The sequence below is a fragment of the Podarcis melisellensis genome (genome assembly GCF_964234715.1).
Source record: "Podarcis melisellensis genome assembly, chromosome: 3".
Taxonomy (NCBI): domain Eukaryota; kingdom Metazoa; phylum Chordata; class Lepidosauria; order Squamata; family Lacertidae; genus Podarcis; species Podarcis melisellensis.
In genome coordinates this window covers 67714743-67728222 of record NC_138530.1, presented here as the reverse complement: position 1 = coordinate 67728222, position 13480 = coordinate 67714743, and the positions used below count along the sequence as shown (strand labels likewise).

At 42.1% G+C, this 13480-nt stretch overlaps 1 protein-coding gene across 6 annotated transcripts in view; it reads right to left on the bottom strand.

Annotated features, from left to right (window-relative positions):
• MCM9 (minichromosome maintenance 9 homologous recombination repair factor) overlaps positions 1-11215 on the bottom strand; it is a 30547-nt gene extending 19332 nt beyond the window's left edge. For 2 of the 6 annotated variants that reach the window (XM_081904956.1, XM_081904961.1), the window contains exons 1-5: positions 10265-11215; positions 7504-7820; positions 4487-4803; positions 3091-3172; positions 1823-2023 (exon numbers count right to left, since the gene is read on the bottom strand). In XM_081904956.1, coding sequence (XP_081761082.1) covers positions 1823-2023; positions 3091-3172; positions 4487-4803; positions 7504-7813 — 910 coding nt within the window. In that variant the 5' untranslated portion in view covers positions 7814-7820; positions 10265-11215. The other 4 variants (XM_081904957.1, XM_081904958.1, XM_081904959.1 and 1 more) reach the window with 4 other exon arrangements.
• Positions 11216-13480: the final 2265 nt, after the last annotated feature.

The following is a 13480-nucleotide window of genomic DNA, read 5'->3' as shown; positions in this document are numbered from 1 at the left end:
AAGATACTACTCATTTGAACTCCTTGATTTAAAGTAACAGACTGTGACAGGTGAATTAAAAATAATAATGATCAGATGGCACTTTTGTAAATATTGGTTTGTTGTGGGAATGATCTCATATGACGCTGAAGAGAAAAAAGCCCAGATTCAGTGTTTTCCAGTGGGCAGTGATACTTAGAGAACATGTAGAAAGTGGATCAGTAGAAGATGGTGTATTGGAGAAGTGCTGCTCACTCATGTTGCTGCTGCTTACAGGGAGGTGGAAGGGAAAGGTGGCAGCAAGGTTGGCATGGTATGGAGCTAATTCAGTGCTCCTGCCAGTGCATTTGCACCATGCCAACCTCCATGCCGCTTCGCCCCTCCTCCTCTAACTTCCCATAAGCAGCAGTGATACAACCGGACCAGAGGTCAGGTGAGTGGCAGCACTCCACCATGCCCTGTGCTACTGGAATAAATGAGATTATAGCTTTACTGAAACACCTTTATTATTATTCCTCACAGGTATACTCAAGGGGTCATAGAAATAACACAGACTGGTTCTGGCTGTGAGAGCTCTGACAGATGTACAGAAGTCTCCCATCAGCAAGAACATCCTTCATGCATTAAATAATTAATTTCAAGCAAAGGAAGATTTGAGTAGATCAGGTCTCTCCACTTAAAATGAATGGGGACCTTTGCACAGGCAGTGGTACAATGTGCATATTTGAGTGCACATAGAACTCTTAGTTTCGAGTAAATATTAATTACCCGCATAAAAGCCAGCTCCTGGCTTCTGCCTCTTGGTCACACAAACAGAACTAATAAAGTAAGTAGTGTGGCTGTCTGTCCCCAAGGCCACTTCTCCCTTGCACAGACTCTAGGATAGGCACCCCCAAACTCGGCCCTCCAGATGTTTTGGGGCTACAACTCCCATCATCCCTAGCTAACAGGACCAGTGGTCAGGGATGATGGGAATTGTAGTCCCAAAACATCTGGAGGGCCAAGTTTGGGGGTGCCTGCTCTAGGATGTCTCTTCCCCATCCATCAACCTGAATAGTTACAGCACTGCTCCATCATTTAAAATGAAAGTTACTAGGAAATTCAGTTAGGCACCATTTATTGCACACTAAGCAGAAAACTGTATAACTTTTTGAAAGTACAATGTACAATACTGCTCAACACATCATCTAACAAGACAACAGACCATTACACTCTGATGTCATTTTAAGCTATTTATATAAAAAGTGCATACAGTGGTACCTCGGTTTATGAACAGCCCTGTTAACAAACTATTCGGTTTACTAACTCCACAAAACCAGTAGTGTTCCGTTTTGCGAACTTTACCTTGGTCTGCAAAGGGAAGCTGAATGGTGGAAGGGCAGTGGCAGCGGGAGGCCTCATTAGGGAAAGTGCGCCTCAGTTTAAGAACAGAATTGGTTTAAGAACGGACTTCAGGAATGGATTAAGTTTGTAAACCGAGGTACCATTGTACAACTAAGTTCATAATAGAACTTGCATCAAATTTGCTATGAATTTATTATCTGGGAGAAAGCTTTGAACTATGTGTTTTAGTGCTTTTAATGCTCAGAAATAATAAAATTCCTGATGCCAAAGTATCTTGATGAGGAAAAATGCTGTGAGAATGAAACAAACAGGAATCAAATGTGCAATTATTGGGTAAAAAACTGACAGTGCAGGTGTCCAACTGCCCTCCATAAAAGCAGACAGCTTAGAAATCAGACCTAACGAAACAGGCCTAATTGTGAATATCTCCCCCCCCCCAAAAAAATGACGTGTTAGCATTTATTCATTCCACTAATCTATTATATTCTCTTTTACAAACCTGCTAAGGGATCACCCCTATGTTTTTCCCAAAAATCTTCAAATTCCTTGCGGACCTCCTCATCAATTATAACACCTAACATCTGCTCATTGTTTACTTGAATGTAATTGGCCTTTAAGACAATCTCTACATCACAACGTGCATCTTGGTGAAAAGGTTTCCACCTCTGCATTACTACTCCATAAACTGTTATATCATCACCTGAGGACAAAAACAAGAATGGTCAAAACAATATTGCACATATTGCATTCTGAACACACAAAGCTTCCTTTGGTTGACTCAGACTATTGGTCCATCTAGCTCAGCATCATCTACACTGACTGGAAATGGCTTTCTAAGGATTTGTGCAGGAGCCTTTCCCTTAAAATGGGAAAGTCAGGAACAAAACTTAGCATTTGCATACAGAGCACATCATTTGCCTCTCTCCCAGTTAACTTTGGTTAATACCAGCAGACATCTGTTTAACAGCTAAATACTTTAGATGCTAGCACTCTGGTGGATTGGAATCACAGAATCAAAGAGCTGGAAGGGAACACAAGGACAATGTATTCCAACCCCCTGCAGTACAGGAATCTGTTGCCCAACATGGGGCTCAAACCCCACAACCCTGGGATTAAGAGTCTCATGCTCTACTGACTGAGCTTTCACCTAATGTCAATGACATTATCTTCTACGTAGCAACTTTTTAAAACCTTTATTTGTAAAGTTTTAGAGGCAATGCAGCTCAAATAAAAATAAACAAACAAAACAATACCTGCTAAAAACAAAGTTTAATGCTAACAATCACTAATCAACCAAATTATAAGCAAGGAACAACCGAGTGGTAAACATTATGATTTTTAAATTGTGCATATAAAGAATAATATATTTGGAAACAGATCAAATTTACATTTAGGGTTTAAAAAACTATGACATCACCCTTAATCTAGCAATTAGTATTGCAACATGGTAAAAGAAATGTTTATTTCATCTAATGGTAATGTAATTAAGGTATGGAATAAATTTCTAATGAAAAATGACTTTAAAAAAACCATTAAAAAGATCAATGGGCTAAGAAGAAAATAAGGTGCCCCTTGAAATGGAAGTTGCCTCTGACAAGCCACAATTGTCCTAAAGTATCAAGATTTCATATTGCATGACCACAATGCCAGCAAAACAACATGGCGTATAACATTTTCCTATTAGACAGTAACAACTCTGCTTTCACCTTTTCAAACATGGACAGTCCTAAAGAAGATTTTTTCAAAAGGCAGTGACACAGAACTCACCAGATTTGCAGCTGTCAACTAAGTCATCTTCAAGGACAACTATCATAGAACGAGGAATACTTCCAACAGAGAGCCTTTGAACCTAGATTGCAAGAAGTGTATGTATTTTATTTCAAGATAAACAATGTTCAAAATAATCCTGAGCTAGAATCCTACAAATATCTCAACAGAAATTACACTTGAGTACCTATGTTGATCATTTGTGGCTTCATCCCCGGGAAATAATTCTTTAGCTACCCAATGGTGTCCAGGCAATCTGCTTTCATTTGGTCTATATTTCAATCAGGTTATGAATACTATGGTGACCCCTTTCCAAATAATTTGCAGCCTGGCCCTATGCAAGTTGAGTCATAATTTAATCCATGAAGTTCAGTGGGGCTTATTCCCAAATCAATCGGCATAGGATTGTGGCCTTGAAATACTTTTACAGCATGGGGACACTTGCCATGTCAAACCAATAAATACAAGGCAATGTGGTGATGAGGTTGTTACAATTATTTGGGGGTGGGGAGGGAATTAGGAAGGAGCTCAATTGCCACCTTGCTCTTGTACATCAATTTCATGCATTTCTTGGGATTTCCATATGCTGCATACAAAGTTTCCAAAACACTAAACTTTTCCTGAATTAAAACAAAAGCACTTTCTCTTAAAGAATGCATTTGAATGGGCATGCTGCTCAGATGAAATGGAGTGGGAAGTTAGCCATCAGTGACAATGAAACTAGCCTTCGGTCTTAAGCCATTTTAGGTGCTGATCATTTTAATTCACATCTCTCAATGTCTGCTGGAAAAATATCAAGAGAAAAAAAATAACTAAACAGCAATGTGGAACGGTACTGTTACCTGATGGTTTATTTAAGCACACCTAATGTGATTTTCCAGGACTGTTGTCTGCTTAAAAATTAAGATGCTCCTTATAAGAAGATGCAAAAATATGATTTTGCTGCAACACAGGGATTTAATCTATATGTAAGCCGGTAATTGTATTGTTTTTGTCCTCCAGGGAAAATTCAGTACAATCTCAACACAGTATATTTGAAGTTTGCCGTAATTATTAATAAGATACAGGTAGAATGCAGGCAGAATGCTAAAACAATGCATAATAATTTCTATACTTGCATCCATGTTACTGTAACGGCTATGGCAGCCATCAGGGCATATCATCTGTTTAAGCATTTTGCCAATTTGTGTTAACCCTATTGTGAGATCCTAATTTTGCAGATGAATGGTGGGAACTAATGTGCCATGGCTGGGACACAGAATCACGGCAGAAGGTATAGCCAATATTAAAAAGGATGGAGGAGACATATCACTGAAGCTAACATCTATCCACTGATTTCCATAGCAAAATTAGGACCCCAGAAAATTCATAGTATTAGTTTAAATATATTTGATACCTGCTCCTGAATCTTGATTTCTTGATAGTCTCTGCAGCTGTTGGGAGCACAGGATGTTCCAGAGAGGCAAGTAAACTTAGATGAGTTGCAGCCTTCTTCATTAGGACAGGCTGGCGGACGGCAGAAAGCATAGTATTGTTCGAAGTCAGCCTTGACCACAAACACATGCTTGCACTTGTTGCACATGTAATCCCGTTCAAACTCCAGGACTTTCACAAGGCTAGTACGAATAACAGTGCCAGTGACTGAGAGGAAGTGTCCCACATCTCTGGTCTTTGGGATGTGTTCTCTGGTTAGCTCTGGGCAAACCGGCAAACCTGGTAAATCAGCACATAGAAAATATTACCCCACAAATGTTAATTAAAGCTATGTTTTCTTATGTCACTGATAAATCCCATCAAGGCTGCATTTTCAATTCCCCAGCAGCACAAGTTTGCAAGGCATTTGATGTAGAGCTGCTATCAAAGTATTTCATTAACTTGATCTACTACTAACAGCTTGGATGGGGAACTGGTGGCACGCCAACTCTCAACAGTCCCAGTGAACATGGCCAATGGTCAGGGATTATGGCAGCTGTAGTTCAGCAATTTTTAGGGCATACTATGTTTGCTACCCTTGGCCCCTAGTAGAAAGCCAAAGGTAAAGGACCCCTGACAGTTAAAGCCAGTTGCAAATGACACTGGGGTTGCAGCGCTCATCTCGTTTACTGTCTGAGGGAGCCGACGTTTGTCCGCAGACAGTATTTCCAGGTCATGTGGCCAGCATGACTAAGCCGCTTCTGGCGAAACCAGAGCAGTGCACGGAAACGCCTTTTACCTTCCCGCCAGAGCGGTACCTATTTATCTACTTGCACTTTGACGTGCTTTTGAACTTATCTGTCATTAATCTACCATGTGCAATTCTCAATTAACTACATGGTGGAGTGTTTTCCACTTGAATGACTTTGAACAAAACTTCTAAAGCAAGTGCAGATACAACTGGCTAGAGCAGATAAAACATAACCACATATATCATGAGGGTAATAAGCTTAAAACACATAACTAATACTCAGAGGTTTTAAAGCATATGTGAGTGTCAAGCTTATGATATGCTGGCCACCCACAACCCCCAGAATTCTTGGGTGATGTTTCACCAAAGCCCAAATAGTTATTTTGGATTCATATAGGCAATAAAAAACATTCAGGTTGCTCTTTTACAGCTTTTATTCATGGGATGAGATTACCCTTTGTAGATTGCCAAGAACCCCCTCCTTTCCATGCAGCAGTGGTTTCAAGCTCCTTACAGGCAAGTGGTGCAGGCCCTGTGCAGACAAGATCTCTGGTGGGATTCTTACTGGATGAGAACCCTAGCCTCTTCAATGCCACCCTGTTTTGTTGACACAGCCTTTTCACATTTTAGTATCTCAGTGGTGAAACCACTGAGTGAGGTCATCCAAAATTGTGGAGCAAGTTTTCAGCAATATGCGGATGACACACAGCCTTACTTCTCTGCAGGTGGAGCAGTGGATGTGCCAGACCATTGTCTTGCCTTGCTAGTGGACTGGATGAGAGCCAATGCACTGAAGTTCACTCCAGATAAGACAGACACACTGTTAGTGGGCAGTTCCCTGTATCAACTTTGTCGCCCTCCTATGCACACATTCCAGCTTGTCAATATTGATTCTCACTGTGTCTTTTTATGTTATAAACCACCCTGTGATCTTCTGATGAAGCAGGTATACAAATTTAATAAATAATAAAATAATTATTTTATTTCTCCATATTCTCGTGGCCTTGGGAACTATTTATATTTTACAGGAATTCTACATAGGGATATAGCTAGCAGAAAACTCCCATGTCAACCTATAATGTTCTCAAAGGCTTGGCAAGCATTCTGTGATCACTGTGAGACCATACTCTGCTTTATCACTATAAGACAGATCACCCCTGCTCCAACTGCATCCCGCCCCCCATTTGTACGCATTTCACTAAGTCCTTTGCAATAAATGCTAAATCTGCAGGTTCATATAATTGCCGACTACACAGATTCATATTAACTGATACATCCATAGGTTATAGTTATAAAGATATACAAGGCCTTATGGAGGGAAAATTGATGGCATCACACTATCTCCTCCTGATAACAATACTCTTCCTCAGTGTGACACTACAGGTGCATACAGGGAGGAAGCTTTTGAGGGGAGTGATTAACATAAAAATAGATCACAAAACACACTGTACTTTTAAAAACAAAAACATCCCATCGTTCAGTCAGAACACAAAATAGGTCCTGGAGAGAGAGTGTGTGTGTGTGTTATTGTAACCTTGGAGATATTATACTCTCTACATAAATTAAGAAGAGCTTCATGTTTTCCCACCATTTTGCCTGCAGCATCCTTTTTTCTATTAATAGGCCTAAACTCGACGACCTTCTTAAAGCACAGCTTATGCACCTCAAGCCAGAGAGAGCTACAGCACTTCAGTAAGCTACTGCACATCTTTTTGGCATGGTTCTCAGGCAAAGCATCAGACAAGCAGACAACTGAGATCCAAAAGTAAAGCATTTGAAGAATAATAGGAGCCACCTTGTTTTGTCCTTTATAAGATAAGAGATAGGGAGGCCAGCAAGCAAAGGGATGCAGTCATCGAGGGGGGACTGAGACCATTGGTCAGAGAATAAATATTATAATGGAAAAAAGGAACAATAATTAATAACATCAGTAAAATCTAGGAGCTGATGGGACTGAGTAAGAACCATTTCAGAGGGAGGGAAAGGTGGAGACCTGCCCAAAGCGTGTGGCAATCCTGCATGCCACTTTGAACTGTCTGGAGACAGGCAGGGAGAAAAGAAAACTGTGAACAAAACAGCTGACTCCAACCTCCCCTTTTTACATTCTATAATCATTAAGATTCTTTGTAATGAATGAATGAATGAATGAATGAATGAATAAATAAATAAATAAATAAATTACACTAATGCCTGGAGAGTTTCTCTTCAATGCAATTCAATACATGGTTGCAATCTGATGACATTCATACCTGATATCCTGGCATGAAGATTCTGTTTAAGAACAAAGTCATCCGTTTGAGGAACGGATTGAGAAAGGGTCATGGTTGCCCTGCGCAACGCATTGTCAAAAACAGGGAGCACTTCATTGGGAAAAGCATTAAAATATTCACCAACTTCCATGTTGGTCTCAAACAGCGTCATAGCATCAACAATAACTGGGTAATGCGTATCATCATCTTTTTCTCTTAAAATCAGCAAGAGGTCGTTTTTGTGGTGTTCCAGAACATACGACTCAAACACTTGTCCAATTAGGTTTATCTGTTCCGTACTTAGAAGCATAGTGAACCTATAATTAGAAGATGAAAAAAATTTCATTAAGCCAGTGAAAATGCACATCTTTAAATTATTTGCGGACAACCTTTCTTTTTTTTTTTGGGTTCCATTGTGAGGGATGGCTATAAATTGAATAAATGAATAAAATAATTTTTAAAACCCATTCTGGACTTGTTTCTATAATTGACTTTGAACTTTTATCATGTTTTCTGCCTACCGTAGTTTCTAGTGGAAATTCTCTCCCACATCTCCTGTACTTCTACAAATTTCTGTAACAATGTTTATTTTTACAAGGCGTGTTCCCCACCAACTTTATTTATTTATATTCTTATTTAAACAATTTACATACTACTTAACTACAGTAGTCTCCAAGTGATGCACAGAAAATACAATAAAGGTAAACCTCAGTTAAAACTATAAAACCAGATATAAGTTAAAATGCCTGCTGGAATAAATAAGTGTTCCATAGGCACCAGAAGTTCAAGAGGGAAGGGGGCTTGTATAACCTCAACTGGAAGGGAGTTCCATAAAACTGGGCCAACAATACAAAATACATGGTTTTGGGTGCCTACGAGCCATGCCTCTGAACCATGGGGGACCACCAACAGTGTTTCCTCGAATATCTCAGTGACTGGGCAGGTATAGGCCAGAGATCCCCAACTGGATGCCTGTGCGAACCATGGTGTCCATGAAAATGTCCCAGAAGCTGAGCTTTCATTTCTTAAAATTTAAGTCTCAGGCCCTCCTAGAAAGAAAATTATGGGGCAAAATGTGCAGTTACTAAGGGGCACCCCAAAACTTGTTCTGTCAGAGGAAGTGAAACCCCAACCAGAACTGGAAATTTTCTAGACTCTTGGGCACAGGAACCACGAACCCACAGAGCCTCTGTCTTCCCAGGGTTCAGGTTCACTTTATTGGCCCTCATCTAGTCTACTGTGCCCAAATAATGCTTGACATCACACACAGCCTCTCCTGATTCAGATATTATGGAGCAGTAGAGCTGTGTGTCATCTGTGTACTAATGACACTTTGGGACCAAACTCCAAAAAGACCGCACGGGGGACAATAATGTACCCATTATACCTATCTGGTGTTTAACAAATGATAAACATTATTACTGATATAGCAAATCAGTTCTTATCCCACCATGCCTATTTATTTAAACCGACAAATTTAAAACTGCTCTTTCATGCACAGAGCTCTGAAAAGGCAGGCTTCTAAGTTTTAGCAAGCAGGTAAGAATTTCGGAAGTTCCATTCTTTTATTGCAACATGTGAGCTGCCCTGAAAATTAAAGGGTGGTGTTATACTGCAAATTGGCTGAGCGAGCAAACAAACAAACAAACAAACAAACAAACGTTTGATTTTAAATTGAATTAATTAAAAATCAGTATTTTTTAATACCTCCTAATACTCTGGGTATGTATCAGCTGTAGTTTGGTTCGGTTATTAACCTTAGCAATGCTCACTGGTTAACTACCATGTATCTAAGACACTGGGGCAGCCAAGGTGGCTCCCTCCAGATGTTAGGATGCAGCTCCACTCAGCCCCAGCTTGCAAGGATATGATGTAGTCCTACATTGACTGGAGGGTGGCACCTTGCCTACTCCTGTTCTGAAGACGGGTACAGGAGCTCACAGAAGAACTTTTGCCTTCTGACCAGGAAGCCTTGAAAACTCTCTTTTTGGTGCTTCAGGACTGAACAGGAAGGAAGACACCAGGACTCCTGCACCAGTAATCACTGTGGAGAAGAGATAAGCTGGGCAGCTGCAAGATTTTGAGGGGCAGAGTGGAGGCCAAATCCCTTCTCCTCCACCGCCATGTCGCCCTTGACTTCTGGCCTCCTTATTCATTTTTTATCACAGGTGTTCTTGCAGCTCACCCGGCAAAGCAGCCCCCACAAAAACCTAACACGCTGCTGACTATGTCCCCAGAGCGGAGGGAGAGGCACTTTGCGCATGTTCTCTTCTCCACACGCTCAGTCGGACTGAGCTCTGCTCGAAAAAATCGCGCGCCTCAGGCTAAACCCTCTCAGGCAAGCGCTGTGTGTGGACGGGGGAGGGAGGGGAGCACCGAGCCGGCTGCAGCCCCAGAAGGAAACGGCAGTTCCCGCCTCCGCAGCGCTCGTGGGAAGCAAAGCCCCGCCCCGCCGCCGCCGCCGCGCTCAGGGCGCCGGGAGCCCCCGGGGGTTGATGGTTTTGTGACTTGTTGCAAAGAGCAGAAGCCGTAAAAGGGCGGCGGGAGAAGCCTCCTGCAAAGCAAAGCGAGGCTGAAATGGAAGAGCCGCCTGTGTACAAACCAATTCCGCCGCTGTGGGAGACGCACCTCTTCAGGCAGAGTGGCGTCTTCGCCAGGAAGCGTGTGAAGGAGGAAGTAACCCCGGAGGAGCGCGTTATTGGGGGGAAAGAGAAAGAAAGAGCTCCCCCGCCTTTCCTCCGGGGGTTCCGTCAGGACTTACCCAGGCGGGTCGGCCGGCAACTCCTCGCAGTCTTCGCTGCCGCCGGCGGGTGGAAGCTGCGGTGGGTGGGACGAGCGCTGTGCAGTTGGCGGGAGCGACGAGGCGCCTCTCGGTCCCCGCCTTCTCTCCCAAGTTCGCTCCGGCCCGTTCAGCTGAGCTGGCTGCTGGTTATTAGGAGGAGCTTGGGAGAGTTGATGCGAGAGGAGGGATAGTGATGCCTCTCTTCTCAGGAATAAACCCAAGGAATCAGTTAGCAGCGGTGGGGAGAAAGTGAGTTGTTACTCCCCTCTCCTCCCGCCCCTCACTAGAGGTCAGGTCAGGGGTGCAAAGATTAACAGCGCGCGAGCATAGGCGTGCAGTGGGGGCTTATGTCCCGGTAATTTGCCCTTTACATGTGAGCCTCGCTTGGGCATCGGATTGCTTCCTAGCCTAAGACTCTTAACGGGATTACCTGGAAGGTATTGCCCATTGAACTTCGTACGACTTGTGAATAAACATAATGGTAGGCATATGTGTTTATTAATTAAGCACCTAAGTGGCAAGCATTGTCGGGAACAACGTATATGCAAAATATTGAGAGTTGTGGGGGTTAGGCTGCACGTAGCCCAAGTCCCTTCTAAATTCGGGGTTCTGGATCCAACGAGGGTTAAAACTGTAGAATTCCATAGTTGAAGCAGCTAGGCCAGCATCTTTGTGGGTTAATGGACCTAAGCATGGTTATTAGTATAACAGAAGTGGTTTTGTGCCAGAGGGTAAATTGGTGGGTCTGCTTCCTCACCTGGCTTATAGTGAGGACAGTGGTGTGTGAGAGAGCTGAGAGCAAGGAGCAGGCAGAAGCCAGTGAGTGAGAGCCATGCCTGATTTCTTCTGGAATCCAAGGCTGTGGCTATGGGAGAAGCAAGACCTTCTAGGGTGTTAATGCTGTGAACCCCTCCTTTGTAGGCTCAGGTTGTATAGATGTATAAATAAACCATGTATCATAAAGACAACACAGTCTCTGCTCTCATTTCAAGGAAACTGAGCCCTGATTAAGCTCCTGAAACCCCTGGAATGTCACACTGCTTGGAGATTAGGGTGGTGTGCAACAATACATAAAGGTAGAATGCATTCAGTTTCCATACAGTAGGAAAATCTACTTTATAAAAACCCTGAACTTGTGGGGACAAGGACTAAACTGATCTTCCAGGCGTTGCTGGACTACAAATCCCATACTCACTGGTGGTTTGCCATGCTGGTTGGAGCAGATGAAAGTTTGAATCCAACATCTGGAGAGCTACAAGTTACTCAATCCTACCACAGGCATTCTCAGTCTCTGCCTCTGTGTCTGATATGGGGATGATAATACTGGCGTACCTCATCAAACTGCTGAGGATTACTGAGATACTGTATAGGAAGTCCTTTGAACACTTAAAAAAAACCCCTCAAGTTTGAGTACTTGCCTCCATCCAGAAACAACTGGGTACAATGACTGCTGTGGCACTTTATCTAGCTGCATTGCGAGTTGTTACGATACGATAATCTTTATTGTCATTGTCCCATACAGAACAATGAAATTGAAAAATCTACATAAGACATTCAAAAACCAACAAGCCTGCTATCCCAGCCATTCCAACCTGGTTAGCCCCTTAAAAACTCTGATTTCCCATTTTTAAATACAATATACTCCCATAGAGACTCCCTACACTGCGTTTAAAACCAAAATTGCATTTGGATAGAAACTGTTTCTCAGGTGGCTAGTCCTAGTCTTATGTTGCCTATGTTTATGTGGAATTTCCAGGGTGGGGTAGGGTGGCACGTTTCTATTCCCCCCCCCCATGAACCCTCATGTCTAAGAAGTCTTTAAAACAGTAGTGGCTAATCTGTGGCTCTCCAGCTGCCACTGAACTACAGCTACCAGTCCCAGCCAGCATAGGTGGGATTAATGGGAATTGTGGCATAACTACATCAAAAGCTCTGCAAGTTAGCCACCTGTTTTAAATTGTAGGAAATGCTTTTTAAAAAATCAAGTATGACCTTATGCAGTGCTCCTTCCTGCCTTCATTCTTCACTTCCTGACTATAATCAGGGCTGACCTTTGTTTCTCTCCTGCCAATACACTGATCCCGATGATGCCACTGCAACTATAAAATAGTCAGTTTCACAGGCAACCTATAGTATTGTTGTCTACATCCTTGCCTTGGGCTTTTTACCCAAGCTACTGTAGAGTTGCACTGTTCTATGTTCAGTAGGTGGTAACAGCTAATAGTCAATTTAGTTAATCTATTATCTTAATTCCAGTGATAAAGGTGTAGCATGCAGATGCTCAGTTAAGTTGGCCTTCCTTTTGGACACCACCACATCGGTGACAAGGTACAGAACAGGATAAGGACTTTCCTTAAGACCCAAGGGTACATCATACAAAGCAGAATCAGCATAAATCATAAGCAACTGTGTTTATACAAGAATTGCCTTTTGCTCATAGCATGCTTTTTCTTAACACAAATGTTAAGAAATAGAGGGTGACAACAGTTTCCCTTATTCATCCATTTCTGAGGAGCAATGTATGTGTAATTATCTTATCAATGTGCATTCCCACAATTTAGAACCTATTATTTTAAAAGTTTAGTGTGTTGGTGGGGAGAGCAACTTACAAACTGACAACACAGACAATAGAATGATTCGTTCTCGGCATACTTATATTGCTGAACATTATTATCTCCTTATGCCCAGTTTGCATTCTCCCAGGATTCCTCAAAGGACCTTGTGATGATTTTTACAGCACTTTTATTATTATCTTAAGTGCCATCAATAAGCTTAGTGTTTTGCCTAGGTTCATAAACAACCAATGGACTTAAGAATCTAAATTTTGACAGTGGGAAGAGCAGGAGGGTAGGGGAGCAAGAAACGACCATTGTAAGGAACAAATACAAACAATGTATCTCTCACTTGGTTATTACAACTGGGAATGAGGATCTGAGGTTTAAAGAACTGCTTCAGAAAAAAGCACAGCAAAGAGTTAGGGCAGTATCTTAAAGATTAACAGTTTTATTTGTTGTGACATTAGCTTCTGTGTAATAGAATTCATTTCATTAGATGCATCAGATCCAGCAGATGAAGATGATTTTAGTCCATGAAAGCTTATGCCACAATCAATCTGTTAAGTTTTTAAGATGCCCTAAGACTGTTTTTGAAGACAGAATTGCCTGGCGTGCTCTGGTCCATGGGGTCACGAAGAGT